The sequence below is a fragment of the Sander lucioperca genome, chromosome 11 (assembly GCF_008315115.2).
Source record: "Sander lucioperca isolate FBNREF2018 chromosome 11, SLUC_FBN_1.2, whole genome shotgun sequence".
In the NCBI taxonomy this organism is placed as follows: domain Eukaryota; kingdom Metazoa; phylum Chordata; class Actinopteri; order Perciformes; family Percidae; genus Sander; species Sander lucioperca.
The window spans coordinates 38289236-38312812 of record NC_050183.1 but is presented as its reverse complement, the minus strand read 5'-3'; the positions used below and the strand labels follow the sequence as shown (position 1 = coordinate 38312812).

At 42.7% G+C, this 23577-nt stretch overlaps 1 protein-coding gene across 3 annotated transcripts in view; it reads left to right on the top strand.

Annotated features, from left to right (window-relative positions):
- notch2 (notch receptor 2) overlaps positions 1–23517 on the top strand; it is a 53250-nt gene extending 29733 nt beyond the window's left edge. The window contains exons 4-35 of one of the 3 annotated variants that reach the window (XM_031318420.2): positions 577–784; positions 897–1030; positions 1447–1569; positions 2926–3159; positions 4430–4585; positions 4690–4875; positions 5501–5614; positions 5755–5868; positions 6072–6305; positions 7599–7709; positions 7886–8078; positions 8477–8622; positions 8740–8853; positions 9022–9141; positions 9322–9474; positions 9882–10110; positions 10355–10556; positions 10966–11119; positions 12009–12193; positions 12357–12489; positions 12615–12866; positions 14943–15055; positions 16148–16677; positions 16792–17133; positions 17267–17409; positions 17502–17721; positions 18024–18111; positions 18283–18436; positions 18520–18839; positions 19056–19203; positions 19598–19695; positions 19964–23517. In XM_031318420.2, coding sequence (XP_031174280.1) covers positions 577–784; positions 897–1030; positions 1447–1569; positions 2926–3159; positions 4430–4585; positions 4690–4875; positions 5501–5614; positions 5755–5868; positions 6072–6305; positions 7599–7709; positions 7886–8078; positions 8477–8622; positions 8740–8853; positions 9022–9141; positions 9322–9474; positions 9882–10110; positions 10355–10556; positions 10966–11119; positions 12009–12193; positions 12357–12489; positions 12615–12866; positions 14943–15055; positions 16148–16677; positions 16792–17133; positions 17267–17409; positions 17502–17721; positions 18024–18111; positions 18283–18436; positions 18520–18839; positions 19056–19203; positions 19598–19695; positions 19964–21406 — 7094 coding nt within the window. In that variant the 3' untranslated portion in view covers positions 21407–23517. Of the gene's footprint in view, positions 1–576; positions 785–896; positions 1031–1446; positions 1570–2925; positions 3160–4429; positions 4586–4668; positions 4876–5500; positions 5615–5754; positions 5869–6071; positions 6306–7598; positions 7710–7885; positions 8079–8476; positions 8623–8739; positions 8854–9021; positions 9142–9321; positions 9475–9881; positions 10111–10354; positions 10557–10965; positions 11120–12008; positions 12194–12356; positions 12490–12614; positions 12867–14942; positions 15056–16147; positions 16678–16791; positions 17134–17266; positions 17410–17501; positions 17722–18023; positions 18112–18282; positions 18437–18519; positions 18840–19055; positions 19204–19597; positions 19696–19963 lie in introns of all 3 variants that reach the window. The other 2 variants (XM_031318418.2, XM_031318419.2) reach the window with 2 other exon arrangements.
- Positions 23518–23577: the final 60 nt, after the last annotated feature.

The following is a 23577-nucleotide window of genomic DNA, read 5'->3' as shown; positions in this document are numbered from 1 at the left end:
CTAAATTATTGCTTGCGTAATGGTCAGTGTGTGGGACTTTCTCTAAGCTTCTGATCTGATACTTTTGATCATATCCTATGCACCTGCCCGACAAAAGAGGTGTGCAAAAAAGCTTTCCTATGTCCCTCTGGGCTCACCAAAACGGACGTAAAAGCATATTAATCACTTTTCAGTTTTTCAAGAATCGGTTTAGGAATTGGAATCGTTTTAAAAGTACCGGTTTGGCATCGGAATCGTAAAAATCCAAATGATACCCAACCCTAGTCCTGAGTGCAGTTTGGTGACATGATAACTAACTTATTTAGAGAGAGCTAAACAGTGTGCTCTAGACGTGTTCAAATCTTATTGGTACTGAAAGTATCATTGGGTAAAATAAGATGATTGTTATTGTTGTTTTTTATTGTTATTATATGATAAGAAGTGTTTTAGATCGCCACAAATAAATACCTGTCATTGCATATTGCTTTTCCTCTGGTATCTAAGCCATAATTCTCCAGAGGTGGACACATTGATAAATGGCACATATGATAGCTAAAGCACTAATGCGCGGCTCTTCTCCTTCCTCTCCATTCCCAGGACTGCAGTGTGAGCATGAGGACAGCTGTCTATCTAGTCCCTGTTCCAACGCTGGAACGTGCAGCTCTCTGTCTGGTGGTAGCTACACATGTTCCTGTCCTCCTGGCTACACAGGGCCTCGCTGCCTTAATGACACAAATGAATGTGATGCCACACCCTCTATATGCCAGAATGAAGGACAATGCCACAACACCCCTGGCTCCTACAAGTGAGAATCTAGTGTATAATAACCAAAAGTGAAATATGTCACTATCTGGAAGATTTCCTTGATTTCCAAAATAAGACTGAATTTAATGGAATGTACTCGGTCATTGCTACAGGTGTACCTGTACCCCAGGATTTACTGGCAGGCACTGTGAAAGCTCATACATCCCTTGCTCACCCTCACCATGCCTAAATGGAGGCACCTGTCACCAGAACTCTGAAACTAGCTACTCGTGCCACTGCCTTCCAGGTAGGAGATTTTTGTTCCTCTTTTTAAAGCTGAACATGAACTAGAAACTCTTACCACATTTAAAAAGTTATCCAGCCACCACACGTCAAGAGACATATGGACAGTTTAGTCGCAGAGAGAGAGAGATTTAAGAAAATTGAATGTAGGAAGAGAAAAAGAGTGACACTGTAACTGGTATTTATCTTTAAACCAATATAGCTTTGAGTTTCTGTATTGTTACATTGTGTTGTTTGTGGTGCAAACAGTCTGAGCCTGTTGGCTGTATTGTATTAGACACACTACCGTCAGACACAACAAACATGCTCACAGCTGCTGTTTATATACACTACCAGGACATATCATAATACTTACACTAGAGAATATCATACTACAGTTTATGTATTTAAGTGCATGTCTTCCCCAATCATTTGCGCCAGGTTTCAACGGGACTAACTGTGAGAACAATATTGATGACTGCCCCGGTCATCAGTGTGCCAATGGAGGAACGTGTATGGACGGAGTCAACACCTACAACTGCCAGTGTCCTCCAGAGTGGACTGGTAAGGGATTGTTTGTTTATATGTTCCTGTGACAACTATTGTACTCAGTGTTTGTCCACTCTGGTTTGCTGTGATGTCATAGGGTTACCACCCCAGTGCCTCAAATCCATGCAAGATATCAGGGGTTTCCCTCATGTGCCTGAAGGGGATCTGTGTTACATGTTTAAGCAAAGCATTCAAAAAGCAGTATTGTGTATTTCAGACATGTCCGCTTAGCTGGCATTCATACTGAAAACAGCCCTGCGTTAAAACAGCGCCAGGGGCTGTGTTGTTTAAGGTATCGGTGAGACATGAAATGCGATCCAGGAAGTCCAGTTAGAGTAACAGATCCATGAGTTTGAAGGCTTATTAGACGGCAAAACATTTATAATACTCTGACACAGGATTTCAAAACTCTGGAAAGTTTTCACACCAGTAATTAGTATTAGTGCAATTGGTAACCGTACAAATAGGTTGTTTATGTTTTGAAGTAATATACCAGGAATGTGCGTTTGCACTTCTTTGATTGGCCACCGCTGCATTCGTTCTAGATGACTGTGTTTTTTTTCTGTTGAAGCCCTATGCGTTGGCATCGCCACTGCGTCACTGGACTCAGAGCTAAAGTTGGTCTAAACACTGCTTTTTATATTTACGTATTAAGTATTTTTTATGCCTGCTGTGTTTAAAAAAAAAAGCTGTTTGTTGAATATGTTTTGCAGACTATTTTATCATTTTTCACATTTTTTAAATTAAATCCACAGCAGATTGTTTGTGTCGTTCCCTTTTAATTTTCTAGACATTCTAGCCATATCATTATGAAATGGCTTTTCTACTTTTAAGTCTTCATTTTTCTGTGTGCCGGTTGAGCAGTGAGGTGGAATACATGTTTGTGCTGTGATCAGATAACTTTCCTTTCATGTTGTTTCAATGTTATACTTCCTATCAGTCTTCTGTACTCTTTCTTTATCCTACGGAGGCCCGTACTTCACACAAGGCGTGTTTCTGCTAACACACTTGTGTGGCATACGCAAGCTTTCCGTTTACAAAGCAAACATGCATGCATCAGCTTCCTTGGGCGTGTCTGAGTTTATGTTGCACTTATCCGACCTGGGGAAACAAAGCCAACGTGAGCGGAGTACTTAAAAAAAGCCATCGTGGATTAATAGTATTCTCACACACTATATTTTTCATGTCTGCAAAAAATCTCTCTAAATAAGACTGTAAGCATCTTAAAAAAACGGGTCACTATTTTTAATTTCTTAACCGGAAAACCCATGAAGTTACACCTTGAGTTATGTTGTAACATGCTACATAGAGTATTAACTTAATTTGTTTACATTTCCTCCTCTTCATGTCCACCTCCCTGCCTCTCCACAGGTCAGCACTGCACAGAAGATGTGGACGAGTGTCGTCTGCAGCCAAACACTTGCCAGAATGGAGGTACCTGCAGCAACCTGTTTGGCAGCTATGTCTGTGTGTGCGTTAACGGCTGGAGTGGACCCGACTGCTCTGAAAACATCGATGACTGTGCTACAGCTGCGTGCAGCCCAGGCTCCACATGCATCGACCGTGTTGCGTCTTTCGTCTGTCTCTGCCCCTACGGAAAGACAGGTAGGCCAGGAGTGAGACATTTTTATACCCTAAAATGCATTACGCTAATAACAGCCTCTCTGGTATAGTGCCATACTTCTCTTTAGATATTGTGTTGTGTTTACAACTGAAGAAAGAAAAAGAAAAACAACAGTTGCGAAATACATGAAATAATATATCAGTATTGGTCTTTACACTGAAACTGTGTATTTTTAGTGACCTTAATGTGATCCATGTCAAACAGTCAAATTACACACTAATTATACCAAAGAATAGCTTTGCATTTCCAGCCTGTTGGTTAGAGACAAATTCTTAGATTTGGATTAAGCCTTGCCTTAGAAATAAACCACTCCCTAGTAGCAAATTTGCATTGAGTTTGTTTTACTTTGAAGTGGGCATAACCGTGTATTGGTAATTCTCTGGGGCCATTTTTGTTTAAGCACAGACAAGATTTTTGTCTAGTGTAGTTTTGGTTGGCAAAGCGGGGCCGGTCCTATAAACATAAATGTTTGCCCCTGACTGAGCATGTGATGAAGTTACACCATTGGTTTGTTGAGTGTTGGATTTTACCAATTGGCTGTTGCTCTTTCAAAAGGAATAGGTGTGAACAGCCCTCAGATTGCCGGTAGACGGCAAGAAACGTTATGAGCATAAGGTGGAAATAACACACCGGTGATTTCATGCAAAACTAGTCTCAGACCATCCTTCACAGCGCTGCGAACGAGGGTCTGACGAGTCCACACAGCATTTCGGGATGGGAGAAAAACGTGCTCTGATTTATTGGCATTTCTTTAAACCAATCACAATTGTCTTGGCTGGTGCTAGGCTCCACACGGAGCCGCTGCATAATAGCTTCGGGAAGGAACGTGTTTTGGTGGAACGTGTACGTTCAAAAGTTGTTTAAGTCGTGCAAGAGAAAACTCAGATTGGACAGATAGTCTAGCTAGCTGTCTCGATTTACACTGCAAAGATCTGAGGCGCAGTTAACCATAGTCCTCATAAGTCGACCGGAGTTTAAAATGCCAACACAAAGAAAGCGGAAGATAACGGACATCGGTGAAAAGACATGCAACCGGCGGAATTTCCTGCAGCACCGGAGCAATCCCGGAAGTGGAACGTCGTGGATATAGACTAATGCAAAACAAACTGTGCTTTAGCTTGTATTAACAGTGTGGCTGCATTTTGCTCCCAACACTCTGATACTGCATTAGTGGACATGTCAGGGATAAACTCTGGAACTCTCGACCTATTCTTGTTTACTCATTCCTTGTCAACATGGTGTTCTTTTCAGGCTTGCTCTGCCATAGAGATGATGCCTGTATCAGTAACCCCTGTAGAGAGGGTTCTCAGTGTGACACCAACCCCATCAATGGGATGTTCAACTGTAACTGTCAACCTGGATACGTAGGCAGCACCTGCAACATCGACAGAGACGAATGCAGCATTGGTGAGAAAGAGAGAAAGTTCTAACCAAGTATGCACAACATGTATCTCTGCCTGGTTTCTGATCTTTTCTGCTTTTAAACGCAGCTCTTTCCTCTTCATCATCAGGTACCAACCCTTGCGAACATGGTGGCCAGTGTGTGAACACTGATGGCTCCTTCACATGTAACTGTGTTCGGGGTTATGCTGGGCCGCGCTGTGAACAAGATGTCAACGAGTGTGCTTCGAATCCCTGCCAGAACGATGGCACATGCCTGGATCGCATTGGGGACTACACCTGCATCTGCATGCCCGGTACATCTCTTGAGAAAATATAAACAACTGTACATTCCAACCAATTTGTTCAGACATTCTCATCCAAAAAAGAAGTGCAGCAGTTCGAAAAAAGTGCAGCATTGCCGGTCTTGAGTTTCAAGATAGCGATATTGTGGATAATAATTTATTTATAACTAGAAAGCATACCTCCACCAAGGCTGAAAAAGTAAGAAAACATATTAGCATCTAAATCTGAAGATCCAGAGTGATCGACTCTAACGTGATACATGTGCCACAATTTATAATGTATAAAATGTTAAAAAATATAAAATGTATATATATATTTTTTTTATATGTTCTGCATCTAGATTTACACAAAAATGGTCTCTTGTACCTTGGCCCATAACCTACCTTTTCAAGTCCCATTCAAATGTATGTTACTATTTGGTTGATATCCTGCTAACAAATAGACAAGAAGGACCAAAAACATGACTTCCTTGGTGGAGTTGATAACAGCCTGTTGAGGCAGCTGACACCACTAGGTTTAAATGAAACTGCTTAGAAACGGCAGACAATTGGGATTCAAAACATAACGTCTTTGGCTTCTGTAGCGTTTGAGAAAAGAAGTAATCTCATAAAAACTTGTTTCTCGTCATGCATGCAGGATTTGAGGGGACTCACTGTGAGATAGAGGTGGATGAGTGCCTTAGCTCGCCCTGTCTGAACCAGGGGAAATGTCTGGACCAGGTCAGCCGCTTTGTCTGCGAATGCCCAGCAGGTTGGTACACATGTTGATGTATTTTTCAGACTTCCATCCACTCAAAGTAAAAATGAATTAGATTATGAAGCCCTGTTCTGTTTTAAAACTGTGTTTTAATGTATGAGTTTGTTACTATGTTCATGTTGTTCTGTTTTCAGGCTTCAGCGGTGACATGTGCCAAATAGACATAGATGAGTGTTCCAGCACGCCCTGTTTTAATGGGGCCAAGTGTATCGACCGACCGAACGGATATGATTGTGAATGTGCTGAAGGTAAAAGGGAATAACCATATGTTAAGTTAAAGTAAAAGCAACATATTTGTTGTTTCTGCTCTGCTATTGTTCTATAAAAAATAGTAGACTGCATCACATTAAACCCCATATCCTTTTAAATTTGGAAAATTGTTTGAAATAGTCACTTGATCCATGATGCAATAGCCTTTGTTATTTTTCTAAGAAGAAATGTCCTCCCGCAGGCTTCACTGACCCACTTTGTGAGGAGAACATCAATGACTGCGTACCAGAGCCTTGCCACCATGGTGTGTGTAAAGATGGCATCGCCACCTTCTCCTGTGAGTGCTATCCTGGATACACAGGGTCCATCTGTAATATCCAGGTCCAGGAGTGCCACAGCAACCCTTGTCAGAACCGAGGACGCTGCGTTGACCTGGTCAATGCCTACCAGTGTAACTGCCCATCGGGAACCACAGGTGGGTACTTTGTGTGCTACAAAAATCATTGCCCGATAGTATATCAGTGAGACAAGTTAATTCTAATTTATTCTTCAAAGAAAAAGTGTCATTCAACATGTTATATGTACAGTAAATGATGCAGTTGTACAACTGTGATCAGTAGTCTGTGGGCAGCATTATTCATTGATAACAACTTTTCACTACATTAGAGTATAAAGAGGGCGATAGCAAGTCACTCTGAAATATCCACCAGACCGGTGTGAGTGCTGAGTCATTAATGTACAGATGGATGTAATCATCAACATGGTTAATGTGCTTTCTCATCAGTCTCTCATCTTGCCTGACAACACAGCTCTGCTCTTCGTGACATCTGGTGGCTATAGTAACCATACAGATTGAACTATAAACACAAAACATTGTAGTTAGTTTTAGTTCCTGTGACACTTTTTCACTGAAAGATAAATCAGCTCTACATATTCTTATTTGGAAGAGTCTGAGCCAGATCACATTTAATTGCCTCCTGAGAGTTTTCTTGTGATTGTCCCTTGTGGCTGTAAATTTCAAAAGTGGAGGTAACAGCTTGAGTTGAATGTAAAGACCCCCATCCCCCACCTATAGAGCTTCCCGTATAGCTTTCGATGTATAGTGTGTAGAGCACTTTATGTGTAGCAGTCACAAGTCTGGGTCGAGTGGTGCACCCGTCAGGTTGCTCTGTGGATTAATAGGCTCAGTTCAGTACGTTGTACCACCCTGAGGCCTGGTACTGACATCTGTACTGTCCTTACTTTACCAAAATTGCCGTCAGGTCTCACTTTCTGGTTTCATGACCTCACTTCCCCTCCTCTGATGTGCCTTTTTCTCTCTCTGTCTGGTTTTCTCTTTGTATCTCTCTCCCTCCTTCTGTTTCTCATCCTATTCCTCTCTCTTTCTCTCTCCCATTTCACAATTGTTCCACTAATGTTTTTCTTGTTAGTTTTCTAATTTTATGTCATAGTCGAGTCGTAGCAGGTCTCTACTGTATTAATAGTTATTGTCAACATTTCTTACTTTTTGCTGAACTACATTTTTATGGAGTCTTACTCCCTCTGGTGGTAAATCAATTAACTATCACATTTTGTAACAGCCACTTGATCTGTTTCACCTCTTTCTTATGCAACCCCTTGTTCACTTCAACCGAAAGGGACGTGAAAGGGTGTTTTTGGTGTGCTACTTTTAAAATCTAATCAAACATACAGTCCGATAAAATGATAAAGCATATAACCTGGCTTTTGTTACCCTATATGAATTTGTCTTTCTATTTTTTCTACTCAGGGGTAAACTGTGAGATCAATGATGACGACTGTGCCAGCAACCCCTGTGAGTACGGAGTGTGCCACGATGGCATTAACGAGTACAAATGTGTGTGCACCCCAGGATATACAGGTATGTTTTGCTAGATACCCCAGTAAAGTCACGTTGATAACAGTACAAAATGTTTCAGAAATGGGGCAGGAAAAAATAACCATATAGATATAGCACTGCAAGCTAATATTTGGTTGCTATTACTAAAAACAACTGGATAATCAAGAACTAATTCCCTCTGAATTGCTCTCTAATAGGAGTTAAATGTGATGTGGAAATCAACGAGTGTAACTCAAACCCATGTATGAGTGGGGGAACCTGCGTGGACAAGGTCAACGGGTTCCACTGCCTGTGCCCACCCAGCACCCACGGCCCTCTGTGCCTCTCTGGGACCGACCACTGTGCTCCTCAGCCTTGTGTGCACGGAGAATGTATTGAACAGCAACACGGGTACATTAACCTTATACTGCTACTCTGAAATGTTATGTTCTGAGATCCATCTGGCCTTCTCTAATCCAATGCGTGACTATGAGCCAACACACCACAGTTATATAGAGTAATTTAAAAGATCCATTAGGCAAAGTAACAGGCAAATAATTTTTTACATGTTGTTTTATTGTAATGGTACTTTCCTTTACTCTATTTAGATGTAGAGGCTCCCTACTGTTTCTTCCAGCCTGCTTTGCTTTCCATCAGCACAACTATGTTATTTTAATGATATAATAATCAAAGTACTGGCCATTCTTGAACTGAAGCTGGAGATAGCCCAAAGACGAGCCGCTGCTATTATTACTTTGTAGCCACAAATTTCTCATTTAAAATCGTGCTTGCCTTTCTTCTGTGCAAAGGTATCGTTGTGAGTGTGAAGCTGGCTGGGTGGGACAACACTGTGAACAGGAAAGGGATGAGTGCAAGTCAAGTCCGTGCCAAAATGGTGGCACCTGTTTGGACCGACATAATGGCTACACCTGTCAGTGCCAACCTGGATTCAAAGGTAATAATTATTATTGTTATATTTCAGCATTTAATTTTTTTAAACTTAGCAATCATTAGAGGAAATGGCACTGAATTTTAAAATGAAATATTTGAATCGCCCCGCCTTTCGCATTAGGTGTGAACTGTGAGAAGAACATAGATGAATGTGCATCCGGGCCCTGTCTGCACCAAGGCATTTGTATAGATGGAGTCAACAATTATGCCTGCCAATGTAGTCCGCCATTCATAGGTTAGTGATTTCACATTTTCAGCATATCAACATCCACTTATTAAGATGCAATATCAGTTGTTGTCGCAGTTATCAGTTTTTTGTAGCAGCCAATTAAATATCTTTTTAGCAAAGATTTTCATGAACCTGTTTTTATCATTATGAAAAATATGTGCTATGCCCAAATAGGTAAACACTGTGAGATGGAACAGGTTCCCTGTGCCTCTCATCCATGTGAGAGGGGAGGAGTGTGTCTTCCATCTGCAGACTACACCTCCTACACCTGTCGATGTCCTGCTGGTTGGCAAGGTATGTGCGTATCCGTCAGATATTGTGTTCATATGTGTCTGTCCGATTGAGTTTGTATGGCAGTAAGATAGAGTGAAACTATGAGACGGTGTGCCTGATAGCAAAATCATATCTAATATTATGTATTACTGCTAGATTGATGCGGTACTAATCCTTTTTCGTTTGTTCACAATTGTGTAGGAACACGTTGCACGGATGATGCGAATGAATGCAGAATGAACCCTTGCAAAAATGGTGGTCGTTGCATTAACACCCAGGGCAGCTACACGTGTAAATGTCAACCTGGATACAGCGGACACAACTGTCAGACAGACATTGACGACTGCTCACCCAGTGAGTTTCACTTTCATCTAATTCAATCACCCTATTAATGGCTGTATGCATCCCAATGGAAGCCGCACCTCTGCATTTATGACAGCCATGTATTATGACGCCTATGTAGTATTCTTTGACGTATCATCAGACACTGGAGATATTCCAAGCCTTAGTGGAAAGCAGCATAAAAAAGTCCCCAGAGATATTGAGTTACACATGGGTGTGCACATGATACAAAACAATGTACGATGTAAAAATAGACAAACAAATACAAGGGGAAGGGGCTTCCACATTTTTTTTTTTACAGATTTTTCAGCCAGACTGCTGGTGGATTATTCACGGATACCTTGGATGAATTGTTCATTCAGTGACGGCTGTTTGGTCATTAAAAGCCTCTTTTACCCTCTCTGTATTCCCCTCTGTAGACCCATGCCTGAATGGAGGCTCTTGTGTGGACGATGTTGGGAGTTTCTCCTGTGACTGCCGCCCGGGTTTTGAAGGCGACCGCTGTGAGACTGAGGTAGACGAGTGTGCCAGCCAGCCCTGCAGGAACAGTGCCATCTGCCGGGACTACGTCAACAGTTTTGTGTGCGAGTGCCGACAAGGCTTTGATGGAATCTTGTGTCAACACAACATCCTTGAATGCACTGAGAGGTCAGCCATTCATTCAAAGCATGAAGCCATAAAACCTGCATTTTATTTCCATGCTTAATTGTTCTGTTCTTCTGCAATGAATTTCTTCATGGATGATTTCTACTGTGTCTCCTGCAATGACCTGACGGAAAGAATGATAACTATGTTGAAAACTAATTATATTTTGTTTGCCCTGCCTCTTCATTGGTACGTCTCGGCACGCGAAGACAGTCATTAGTCATTACTTTCCTTACTATCCCTCCAGCTCCTGTCTAAATAATGGGACTTGCATTGATAGCATCAACGCCTTTTCTTGCCGTTGCCGTCCTGGTTTTTACGGGGAATTCTGTGAGTTTGAGCAAAATGAGTGCGACTCTCAGCCCTGTAAGAATGGAGGCACCTGCACTGATGGCCTGGGCAACTACCGCTGCACCTGCCCCTTGGGATACAATGGACAGAACTGCCAGGTAAAGTGTCTGTGTGTCACTGCAAGTGTACAGAGTGGGTCTGCAGGTAACGTGAGTGAGCTGGGTCATATGTGTATTAGCAATGTAATATTTGCCAACATTTAACTAAAGTACCTAGGGTTTAAGTATGTAGGGTGTTGTATGCTGCACAGATTGTAAAGCTCTTTCAGGCAAATTTGTTAATTGTTGGTCTATATCAATACAGTTGACCAAAGTAGAACAAATGGTCCACACACACAAAACTGAGTGCCTCACAAACTGAAAAAGGCTTGACAATTTGAAAGTTGAGTTGGGTTGGATGCACCCAACTTAAAGTATCAAACTCAAGAAGATGGCTGGATGTGGTGTAACTCTGTAACATTTACAGCCAAAAGTGTAACTCTCTTCTTTTGTTTTCTTTTGTATGCAGAACTTTGTGAACCTCTGCAGCCAGGTGCGCTGTTACAACGGCGGCTCCTGCTCTCAGACATCGACCTCCTGGACCTGCCACTGTCAAATGGGATGGACGGGACTTTACTGTGACGTCCCCAACATGTCCTGCCGGGACTATGCTGCCAGGGAGGGTGAGGAACTATTTCTGTTGAGTTGTTATCTCACCGACTAACAACACAATATATACAGTATCTCACAAAAGTGAGTACACCCCTCACATTTTAGTAAATATTTCATTATATCTTTTAATGGGACAACACTGAAAAAAGAACACTTTGCTACAATGTAAAGTATTAAGTGTACAGCTTGTATAACAGTGTAGATGTGCTGTCTCCTCAAAATAACTCAACACACAGCCATTAATGTCTAAACCGCTGGCAACAGAAGTGAGTACATCCCTATGTTAAATTCCCATAGAGGCAGGCAGATTTTTATTTTTAAAGGCCAGTTATTTCATGGATCCAGGATACTATGCATCCTGATAAAGTTCCCTTGGCCTTTGGAATTAAAATAGCCCCACATCATCACATACCCTTCACCATACCTAGAGATTGGCATGGTTTTATGTCGGTTAGCCTAATAGCTGGTTTGATTTGCATTGAGAGATGATTTTATGGAAAGTACCCCATGCCAATCTCTAGGTATGGTGAAGGGTATGTGATGATGTGGGGCTATTTTAATTTTTTTAGTGTTGTCCCATTAAAAGATATAATTAAACATTTACTAAAATGTGAGGGGTGTACTCACTTTTGTGAGATACTGTATATATAATTAGGATAAGGGCAGATATCATCCCCACAATACAGTAATGATGCACTTCTCTTAGAGACAGTCACCACAAGAGAAAAGTTGCATTGTAGCTGAACAAATTTACCATTGAAATGTGTTCACTATAGCCGGACCAAGATACTTTTGTTTCCCTGCCCACAGTTTCATCAGACCAAACCTTAAAATAAGCAATAATTGCACATCTTCACATTATTTTTCACTATATGATCCTTCTTTACTAAATTACTGTAGGTCTGGAAGTGGAAAATGTGTGTAAGAACGCCGGGCGGTGTGAGAATGTGGGCAATTCCCACCGGTGTCGGTGCCAGCCAGGATACATGGGCAGCTACTGTGAAGAGATGGTTGATGAGTGCCAGTCAAACCCCTGTCGCAACGGAGCTACATGCAAGGACTATCATGGCACATACGAGTGTATGGTAAGTAAATTCTCAGCTGTACGTGTTTGTTGCTGGTGTATGTGTGCATGCGTTGTATGTTTTAAAGCTTTTATGTTACAGGTTGTATGTTTATAACAAACTTGCAGCAGTTTTCCCACAGCACACAATGAGCTAACCTCTGTGCCTTGTTTCATTGGTTCAGTGTAAAGCAGGTTACCAGGGGGTGAACTGTGAGTATGATGTTGATGAATGCCACTCTAGGCCCTGCCTCCATGGAGGAACCTGTATCAACCTCATTAACCGCTTCACCTGCGCCTGCCCACCCGGAACACATGGTCAGTCTGCATATTGCATATGTACACACACAGGACGATTAAAACGGTCCTATAAACATTCATAAAGCACATTTAATGCTTTACTTGATACAAACAGTGATCTCTGTCTGTTCACTGCTCTGTAGGGCTCCAGTGTGAGGTGAACGTGGATGACTGTGCCCCCAAGCCTGGCTCCTCTGAACCTCGCTGTCTGAATGGAGGACAGTGTATGGACGGTGTGGGCCGTTACACATGCTCCTGCCCTGCAGGATTCGTTGGAGAACACTGTGAGGGGGATGTCAATGAATGCCTGTCTGGGCCCTGCCACGCCCCCGGCAGCCTCGACTGTGTGCAGCTGGTCAACAATTACCAGTGTCGCTGTCGCCTGGGATACACAGGTATGTTCGTATTAGCCGCTCAAAAGGGACATCAGAACAGCACCATACTGTATTAAAGGAACACGCCGACTTATTGGGACTTTAGCTTATTCACCGTATCCCCCAGAGTTAGATAAGTCCATACGTACCTTTCTTATCTCCGTGCGTGTTGTAACTCTGTCTGACGACCCCACCGCTAGCCTCGCTTAGCACAGATCCTGGCGGTAACCGGCTCCAATTAGCCTACTGCTCCCAATAAGTGACAAAATAACGCCAACATTTTCCTATTTACATGTTGCGATTTGTATAGTCACAGCGTGTACAAATAACAACGTATACATACTGGGAACTATATTCTCAGAAGGCGAAACACTACTACTCTCTGCTCCTCACCACGGGGCTTCTCAGGTGCTGCAAGCAAATCACTCCGCCCAAGTAGCAGAAGTAGCTGCTGCTTCGCCTTTCTGAGAATATAGTTCCCAGTAGGGCTGAACGATTTTTGAAAATAATCTAATTGCGATTTTTTTCAAAAATATTGCGATTGCGATTCAATATGCGATTATTTTTTAAGCTCTTTGTCTTCTGTATTATTCAACAAAGACAAGCAATAAATCATTGTATAGTATGAACAATACAAGACTAGATAGATTAAACAAACTGTTCTTTCCTGGAGGCCAGGCCTGTATGTGATGATGAAATTAGGTGATGCATGAATTTATATGAATGACATCTTTTATTTAACTACTTCAGTCACAGTAGTATATTGAGCACTGACCAAGCCTGGTGTAAACATTCATATGAAAGTCAGAAACAAATCACACACACACACAAACTGAAGTGCAGATTGCAGAAATATAAAAACAAATATGTTGCTTTACCACACTTAGTAGTATTTACATTTAATTATCATTTACTGTACATATGTACATATGTAAACATGTGGATTGCACTCTTTTTTAAACACTGTCTTTGAACTTTACTGGACAGTTAAATAAGTAAAAATATAGTATATACAGTATATACAACGTTGTATTTTTTTTACAGCGCACACAGAGGAGCTGCCTCCAGCCCCTCCCTCCCCTCATGAAGTTGCGTGCCGCGTGCATGTCAACATTGCACTCGCACTCAGAGACAGAGAGGCTATCGTTACGTTAGTATTAGCATGCTGCTGCTGGTGTTGCCGTGGGATTAACTGTACTAATAAAACCGTTGAAACAACGCAGCTGCTGTGAAAGCTCACCGAACGTCATTTATCAGAGTCTGGTTGTTACCATAGACTGTATATAAGGTTGTTACCCCTCCCCGTGGCAGTCTCCTCCACTCCATATCCTTATAACGGAGCTAGCTAACTGGAGCTAACCGCTAATCAGAGCTAATCGTTGCTAACCGAGCCTTCAGTTCTGCATGCCTGTATCCATTAACTGCACGTATGGACTCGAGCCCGAATAAAACCATTAATTTTATATGGCTGTAAAAGTTTTAAACTACAACTCAGAGTGACGGCGTAGCGTTAGCGTGCTAAGTTGATGCTTTCTGCGGGTGCAGACTGATTTGCTCTTGCGAGTCTCGACCAAATCATCAAGTCATGACCAAATCGCAGCCTTTGCGATTAGGAAATCGCGTCTTAACATATCGCGATATTATCGCAAATGCAATTAATCGTTCAGCCCTAGTTCCCAGTGTGTATACGGTTAGAAGATGGCTGTGTCTCATGTGACCTTGTTATTTGTACACGCTGTGACTATACAAATCACAACATGTAAATAGGAAACTGTTGGCGTTATTTTGTCACTTATTGGGAGCAGTAGGCTAGATGGAGCCGGTTACTTCCAGGATCTGTGCTAAGCGAGGCTAGCGGTGGGTGCGTCAGACAGAGTTACATCACGCACGGAGATGAGAAGGGTATGTATGGACATATCTAACTCTGGGGGATAAGGTGAATAAGCTAAAGTCCCAATAAGTCTGCGTGTTCCTTTAAGTCTTTTTGTATGTTAGAAAACTAGCAAGGCATTCGTGTTTTTGTCTCAAGTGTTTCAATAATGTGAATGTTTTGGTAATCCTGCAAAGTGTTTCAGTTGTTGATTAATTCATTTTCAGGTCGTCATTGTGAGTCCATGGTGGATCTGTGTCTGTCTAAGCCATGCCACAACGGTGCCGTCTGCTCTATGAACATGAGTTCAGTACATGGCTACACCTGCTCCTGTGTTCCCGTAAGTTTCTCAAATGTCACTCCTTTTTCTGGCACCATAAGAAACAGAAACATGGTGTCAATCGATTCTCCTCTTTTATGTTGGCTTTGGAATGTTCGCTTCCTGTATAACACTTTTTCTATTAATTTCTCAGTGCAAACAGGCTCTGTGCTCTCATTCATCATAATCATGTCAAGCTATACTTTCATGTTTTTACATTAAGGTCTTAATTGACAGTGCTGGGCTCGTCTATCAGTCACATAACTATTGGTATGCATATTTTGGGGGGGGGGGTTCTGTCTTGATTTTTAATAAGCATAAGCTACAAAGTTCACAGTGTGAACTGGATGCAAAGTGGCGTGAAAACAAATTGGCAGCTGGCAGTGGTACGAGAATACAAAACACTTATTTTGACAGGGCTGTCAGATATTGTGTTACAATTTATTAACACAAAAAAACAATCAATACCAGTAATCCTCCATTTTCTTGATATATTCTCATTAGTCTATTGGCTGCCGCACATCCCTCCAGACTCGACTATCGAACCGTGAATGTCAACTTTAGTTAATAAGGAACACAGCTTACCGTGAAATATGTTTAATGTGTAATTAAGATTTTTTATATTTAAAAGTTTAACAATCCACAAAATTCTATTCAATCTTCAACAGAACACAGTGTTTTAGTATATAATAGTGTGTTTGTGATGCTTAATCATCCCTTAAGTCTTAGAGGATATTGGATCTATTTCATTAATCTGTTATTAATTGTATATAGATATACTCAGTGAAGGGTGGCTGACATTACTACCTCAGTGTTTCCTTTCTTTTGCTCTCAGACTAGAACACCAATCTCTTCAAACTAAATGCTTGTTTTTCTCTGCACTAACATCTTGCTCCCTCTCTTATTCTCATGCTTGCTTCAGAGGGCCACACCATGGCTCAGGTATAGTAGCAGCAGATTTGTAAAACCTAGATGTATATTAGTTCTAGTAGTTTGTTTGATTAAACGTCAGCTGCCAAGTTTTATTGTCCCTTTACAAATGTGTAGCCAAGCCTAACTTTTAAAATGACCATATTACTATATCACACTTCAACAACATGTTATGTTTTATAGGGCTTTACTGGGTTCAACTGTGGCGAAATAGAACACTACAATTGTTTGAAGCTACGTTGCCAGAATGGTGGGCGCTGTGTGGAGTCACCAGGCCACCTGTACTGCCAGTGCCAGCCAGGCTTCAGTGGACCACACTGTGAGAATGAACAGAGGTGTCCATGGCGCTGCCAAAATGGAGGAACCTGCATCAGAGACCCATCCAACCCGTACCAGTATAGCTGCCGCTGCCCCGTGAACTTCTCCGGACGAACCTGTGAGAACAAACTACTCACACCACGCACTCCAACCTGCCCCTATCTGCAGTGTGAGCAGCATTCTGGGGATGAAGTGTGTGACGATCAGTGTAACAACCATGAATGTCAGTGGGATGGAGGCGACTGCTCGCTCAACTGGAAGAAGCCTTGGGATAACTGCACCGCCAGTGTTCCCTGCTGGGATCTCTTTAAGAATGGAGTTTGTGACAAGGAGTGTGACAACCCTGGGTGCCTCTTTGACAGCTTTGAGTGCCAGGAGACCCCACCGTCCTGCAAGTATGTGACCCTTCTCTTTATTTTTGTTATTTCTGTTGCAGTTATGTATAAAGTCCAAAACATTTTGAAGCCAAATCACTAAACAGCCACCCTCTTTGGTCTGTGTATTTTCAGGTATGACAAGTACTGCGCAGACCACTTTGGGAACGGCATCTGTGACCAGAGCTGCTACACGGAGGCTTGTGGCTGGGACGGCCTGGACTGCTCAGCTGACACTCCAGCCAAAGTGGTGGATGGCACACTGGTCATCGTGGTTCGGCTGCAGCCTGAGGAGCTGCTTGGAGACTTGAGGGGTTTCTTGCGCTCCCTGGGAGCCCTGCTGCACACCAACGTGCAGGTGAAGCTGGATGAAAATAAGAAGCCAATGGTGTATGCTTACTATGGGGTGGAGGAGGAGCACGGACGACATTTACAGAGGAGGAAAAGCAAGCGGGAGCTGGACAGGGAGGTTATTGGGTAAGGATAGTTCATGTTGGGGTCCTCACATAATTTCTCTTCTTTCAAGCTCTCTTTTAATTCGCAGTAGCTTGAAATAAATGAACTGCTTGTCATTAACAGTCTTTGTATTTTTACATGTTTGTCTGCGCAGATCTGTGGTGCACCTGGAACTCGATAACCGCGAATGTTCTCAGAGCTCTGTCGACTGTTTCTCCAGCACTAATGAGGCTGCGTCATTCATTGCAGCAGCACACATCAAGGCTGAACTGCCTTACCCTCTGGTGTCTGTTAACAGTAAGTAGGCTTCTCATTCAACAGTTAATGGAATTTACCTGTTTTTTATGTAAAAAACAAAATCAAATGTATCCAAAACAACTGGTATTAAGACTTGTTTTCTTCAGGTGACCCGACAGTTCCACCTCAGCCACCGTTGCTGATGATCCTGGTTGGAGTGGCAGTGGTTATTATTCTGCTTATCCTGGTGCTGGGGATGCTAGCAGCCAAGAGGAAGCACAAACATGGCGTCCTGTGGCTGCCTGATGGCTTCATGGCCAATAAGAATGATAAAAGGAGAGAGCCTGTCGGACAAGATGACTTTGACATGAAGTGAGTGGATATACAGACCAACAGCTTGCTTGAGATAATTTAAAACAAGTGGGAATTCATACCAGAGTGAAAAGTGAAATCTAAGGTTTCTCAGTTGATCTTGGGGACGTGAGCATACGAAGTATCCCTCCTAAGAGCTCAATTGCATCAGTAGAAGACTGTGGTTGTACTGTCCAGCTCCCAGTGATCAATACTGCTGTTTGATTGAGTATAAAACATAGCATGCATGCTGTGTCCTGGAATAAATATAAGCAGAATGAAATGTAACTGTCGCTTAAACATTTTTCTTTTTCTCATATCAGGAATTTCAAGACCCAGGATGGAGCCATGATTGATGGAGGTCAGAGTCAGAGATGGCTGGATGACGAGGTCCAATCCAAGAAACCAAGAGTAAGTGAATTGAGAAAGAAAATAGAATGGTTCAAGTAAAGCTGATGGATTGGAGTAGTTTAAATTAAATTGGGTAAGGGATGTTTGGAACTTGAGGAAAGGTTTTTGGTTGTTCGGTTTTAAATGTTGTTTCAAGCTCCTTTGCTTTGCTTTTTTTTTTTTTTTTTATAGACTGAAGACAAACCCTTGCTGCCCATCGCTATGGATGGAGGTGTTGATCGGAGAGAGTGGACCCTGCAGCACCGCAAGGCTGCTGACATCTCGCTGACTCCCCCACAGGCCGACCTGGATTCTGACTGTCTGGATGTAAACGTCAAGGGACCTGGTGAGAAATATTTACTTCTAAACTTTCCCGATCTGATCACCTTTTTTAAGAACTTCTCTAATATTGACTTTATTTTCTCTCAGATGGCTTCACCCCACTGATGTTGGCATCGCTGCGTAATGGTGGAGGCCCGGACTGCAGCCTGCATGGAGAAGAGGAGGAAGAGAGTGGAGGAGATGAACCAGGACCGAGTGTCATTTCAGACCTTATCGCTCAGGGTGCTTCCTTAATGGCTCAGACTGACCGTACAGGAGAAACGGCGCTCCACCTGGCTGCCCGCTACGCCAGGGCTGATGCTGCTAAGAGACTGCTGGACGCTGGAGCTGATCCCAACGCCCATGACAACATGGGCAGAACGCCGCTGCATGCTGCCGTGGCAGCTGATGCCCAGGGAGTCTTCCAGGTGAGACAACTGTTTGATCATAATCGGTTATGAACTTGAGGTGAGTTTAAAATAGGTCAGCCAAAACAACTCTACCATTGTAGTTACTAATTTAACTGTAATCATAAACAAAGGCAAAGGTAATTCCTATAAACAGATAATTACTTGTGAAATCTGCAACCCTATTATCCGTCATGTATTTTTCATCATATCTAATGTATCTTTGTCTTCTCTCAGATTCTGATCCGTAATCGTGCAACAGAACTGGATGCCCGGATGAATGACGGCACTACTCCACTGGTCCTGGCAGCCAGACTAGCTGTGGAGGGCATGGTGGAAGAGCTGATCCACTGCCATGCTGACATCAATGCTGTAGACGACCATGGTCAGCCAACTTTTCATATTATTTACTATTCCCGTGGAATGTCTCATTTTTGTACTGTAGGTCTGGTGTGAGCATTTCATGCACGCGGGTATTTGGATTACAATACTGCTCATATTGAAACTGCAGTATTAGTATGAAGAATCATGCTAGTAGGTAAGCAGGACAAGCTAATTGGAAGTGTTAGTGGTAGGAAACCGTAACACTGTAATGTTTGCTTCAGTCCTTTAAAATCTAGTAAGATAGTAACATTTAAGACTTGAAGAGCTTTGATTAGTCACAGAAAAATAGTCATGAATGGAATGTAATGTAACAAAAAAACTAAATTGTAAACATTTCATTCTGGTTAAACATGGATGTGCTTCTTTGTCTTTTCTACACCTTCCCAACATTTTAGGCAAATCCGCTCTGCACTGGGCAGCTGCAGTTAATAATGTGGAGGCCACTCTTGTGCTTTTGAAGAATGGAGCCAACCGGGACATGCAAGACAATAAGGTTGGTTGTTGTGTTTTCATTTCTGCTATTTCAAACCAAAACAAATCAAATTGTTCCTTCGTTTGTGTGCTGATAAAAATGACTTAAGTAAAAGTTAAAGTCTGTAAAAAAGTAGTATCTGTAGGTGAAACAAATACACAAAGTTGTATTTAATCTAAATAAAATGTATCCATCAGACTTTTATTCAGAAATTTATTTTAAATGCACGGATTAAATTGAGACTGATCTTTTGTGTATTAAAACTGGCTGCTTGCTGTGTTTCCTTCAGGAGGAGACCCCACTGTTTCTAGCAGCCAGAGAAGGCAGCTTTGAGGCAGCTCAGGTTCTCCTTGACCACTACTCCAACCGGGACATCACCGATCACCTGGATCGGCTGCCCCGCGATACCGCTCAAGAACGCATGCATCATGACATAGTGCGCCTGCTGGACCAGTACAATTTGGTTCACAGTCCACACAATGGCCCTAACCACATGGGCGGAGGAGGAAACTCCTCCATTATGTGTGGGGCCAACGGAGCAGGCTTCATCGGCATGCGCCCAGGGCCGCAGGGCAAGAAGAGTAGGAGGGGCGGAGGTGGAGCGAAGGTGGGAGGTGTTGGCGGGGGAGCTAAGGAGCTAAAAGACATGAAGGCAAAGAGAAGAAAGAAGCCCGCTGGAGGAGAGGGGCCGGGTGTGAGTGCTGGAGTGGGAGGAGGAAGTGGAGGAGGTACAGGCGGAGGGAACGCAAATGGCGTCAAGGCAGCAGGAGGACTTCCAGAGAGCTCTGTCACCATGTCACCAGTTGACTCCCTGGAATCACCACACTCGTACACAGGTGACGTGTCCAGCGCCACCTCCACCACAGCAACCTCCCCTCCCCTCCTGAGCAGCCCCACCTCCCGACCAATGCTGCCCCCCGTCAGCCACATGCTGGGACAGCAGCAGAGCTGGGTGGGAATGACCAAGCACGGCTACAGCGGCCACATGTTCGGCCTTGTGTCGCACCAGATGGGGGGTTCTCATCCCGGCATGGGCCAACACCACAACCAGGGCCCGATGCTGACTCCCATGAATGTCACCATGAGCAGAGAGCAGCTGCCGCCCATCGTCACGTTCCAGATGATGGCCCCTGGAAGAAGCCAGGCCATGCTGAAGCAGCCTCAGCCAGGGCAGGTACAGGCCACGCAGTCCCAGGGGCAGAACCAGAATCAGGGTCACTCCCAGCAGGGGCCAGGCCACCTCCGATGCTCCCAGGGTATGATGTATAAGATGCCTGAGCAGATGAGCATGGCGCACGGGCTCTCCCACGCCCTGCAGCACCCCCACACCGTCAGCCACGGAGGGATTGAGGGCCAGTCTCGGCCGCTGCCCTCCTATCCACCCATGCAGAGCCCTGTGGATAAGTACCCCACTCCCCCCTCCCAGCACAGTTACACCACCACTAGCTCAGAGGGCACCACCCCCGGCCACTCTGCCCACCCACCCAGCGAGCACCCATATCTCACCCCTTCACCCGAGTCCCCAGACCCTTGGTCGTCCTCTTCGCCACACTCCAACTCGGACTGGTCTGATGTCACCACCAGCCCCACCCCTCGGGGGAACCCCCACCACGCACTGCCGTCTTCACACCACACACACATTCCAGAGCAGGTGCAGCTGCAGCTGCAGTCGCAACAGGTGCAGCAGGCCTCTCAACAGCCTCAGCACGGTAACATGCAGGTTTTTGCGTAGGCCGGCCCGAGGAAAGCATAAACAGACTGACTTTGGGGTTCTGTGTAGTTGAATAACACATAGTAACTCATACAGTGCTTTTCTCACGTCTCGTTAATTCTTTTTTGTGTTCTTCATTATAATAATCAGTCACCTCCCCTTTTATGTTTTCTTCTCCTCTTTGCACTTAAGATGCTTAAGATGTTTGTATAGTTTCTAAAACGCCATTGAGTAGTATCAGCTAGATATCAAAAGTTCTCAATACCAAAAAAACATGCAGTTTCCATGTTGTTCTGCGATCCCAGCCGAGCATCCTCTGCTCACTGTTGGCGAAGTCAAGACTTTTCTTTTCGGCCTTTGGCACCCAAACTGTTTATCGAGGGATCAACGAGGAAGTGCCGACCAGATGGCGGCCGGCTGGTATTGGATCAGAAAAACAGACTGTTGAGATGGACTCTATGACATGACGGAGGACGTTCTGCATTGATATTGTCTGTTTTGTAGGACATTGTCATTTCTCTCTGCTATATGCTATCCTTACGTGTTGTTTAATGTGATAAGCCTGCCAATACTAACTCGTCGTTGCAACCATTCACTCTACTCTTTTTAATACGATGGATCACATTCAGTTGATGCTTTAATTCAGCAAAACTACCTAGTTGTTTCCTTATTGTTTTTTTTATTCATGCATTGTTTTTTTATGTGCTAAAGGGGGATTTTTATAAAATGCTGTTGCATGACTAGAACGACAAACATTGAGTGAATTACAGGTTATATATAAATGCACACAGATGCATCTTGTTACTAAATGGCTCTACACTTGTGCTAACAACTTAAATATGTATTTACTGCATTGATTACAGTTGATAGATATTAGTGGTTTCCATTAATCAAACCCACAGAAGGTTCAATAAATGCAGTTTTTCCTTGCATGCTGTTTGTGCAGTGAGAACAGTGTATGTTTTGAAGGCAGTTACTGTTACTGAAATACAAAAGTTTGATTTGAAAACCAAATCAGAGTTAATGTGGATGTAGTTATATCATGTCTTGGCACAGATGGTGCCACTATATGTCATGTGTTGAGGGATTAATGAAGCTTGACAAACTTTATGCAAAAACATACATTAGTTTTAGAATGTTGTATGATGAAATGGACATAGATTTACAGCACATTCTGCTTGTTATTACTGAGCTCGATTTGGCAAAGACATGTTGACATTTTAAAATGTCTGTTTCTGTTTTTATATGAATTCTGTTCGCACTTCTTGAATGATTCTGAATGTTACAGAGGCACATGTTTATACCTTTAAACTGCCTCCTTGCTAAATGTTTTCTCTTCCAAAATCATTTAACCAGTTTTGCCTTTTGCTTAACTACAATCAGTTTATCTCTGCACCTTTTTAATTGTAATGATTCATAAACCAAGTCTGGAGGTGAGTAAGGTATGAGAAAGTATTTTGTCTTCTTAAATATGTTGTTGAACATAGCTTTGTGTGACTGCTCTGTACACACAGACAATCATTCACTGTATTTGTTACTGTTATTTTTGAAACTTCAAAAAAAGAACTTCAGTGTCTCTAAGACCAAATCATTGTTTTTCTGCCAAACATGTACATCATGTCCAAATTTGTATCAGTTGTTGTCCTTGATTCGGTTATTGTTGTGATCTATAAAAGACTAAAGTTAGACACACAGCACACTCATCCAATACTAAGAAATGTTTTAGTTTAGAGTATTTGTGTGATTAAGCCAAATTATTCACCAATATTCCCAGTACCTGCTACTTCAGGGTCTTTTTCTACGTACCTGTGATGTCTCTGCAGTTTCATAAAACACATGTACTGTTCATTGAGGTACTGTGTCAGTCAGCATTTTTATTAAGAATTGCGCATGTCAGTTCCCATTCATATGCAAGGCCATGTGTCAATTTTCTGTATATAATTTTTTTTGTATTGTACTTTCCTCTGTTAACCAAATAGCCTATAATATACATGCCATATGAAGTAGTTGTCGCCATGTTTGTATAAGGTAGAAGAACTAAAAACTGATGAAAAAAATAAGTTGTCTGTTGTCAAAATACCAAATGATCAACCAAATCTGTTTACTGAAATAAAGCCCAGATCTTCATAGACTTTTCACTTGCCTTTTTTTTTTTTTTAATATACTTTTTTTTTTTTTAAATATACTGTGTA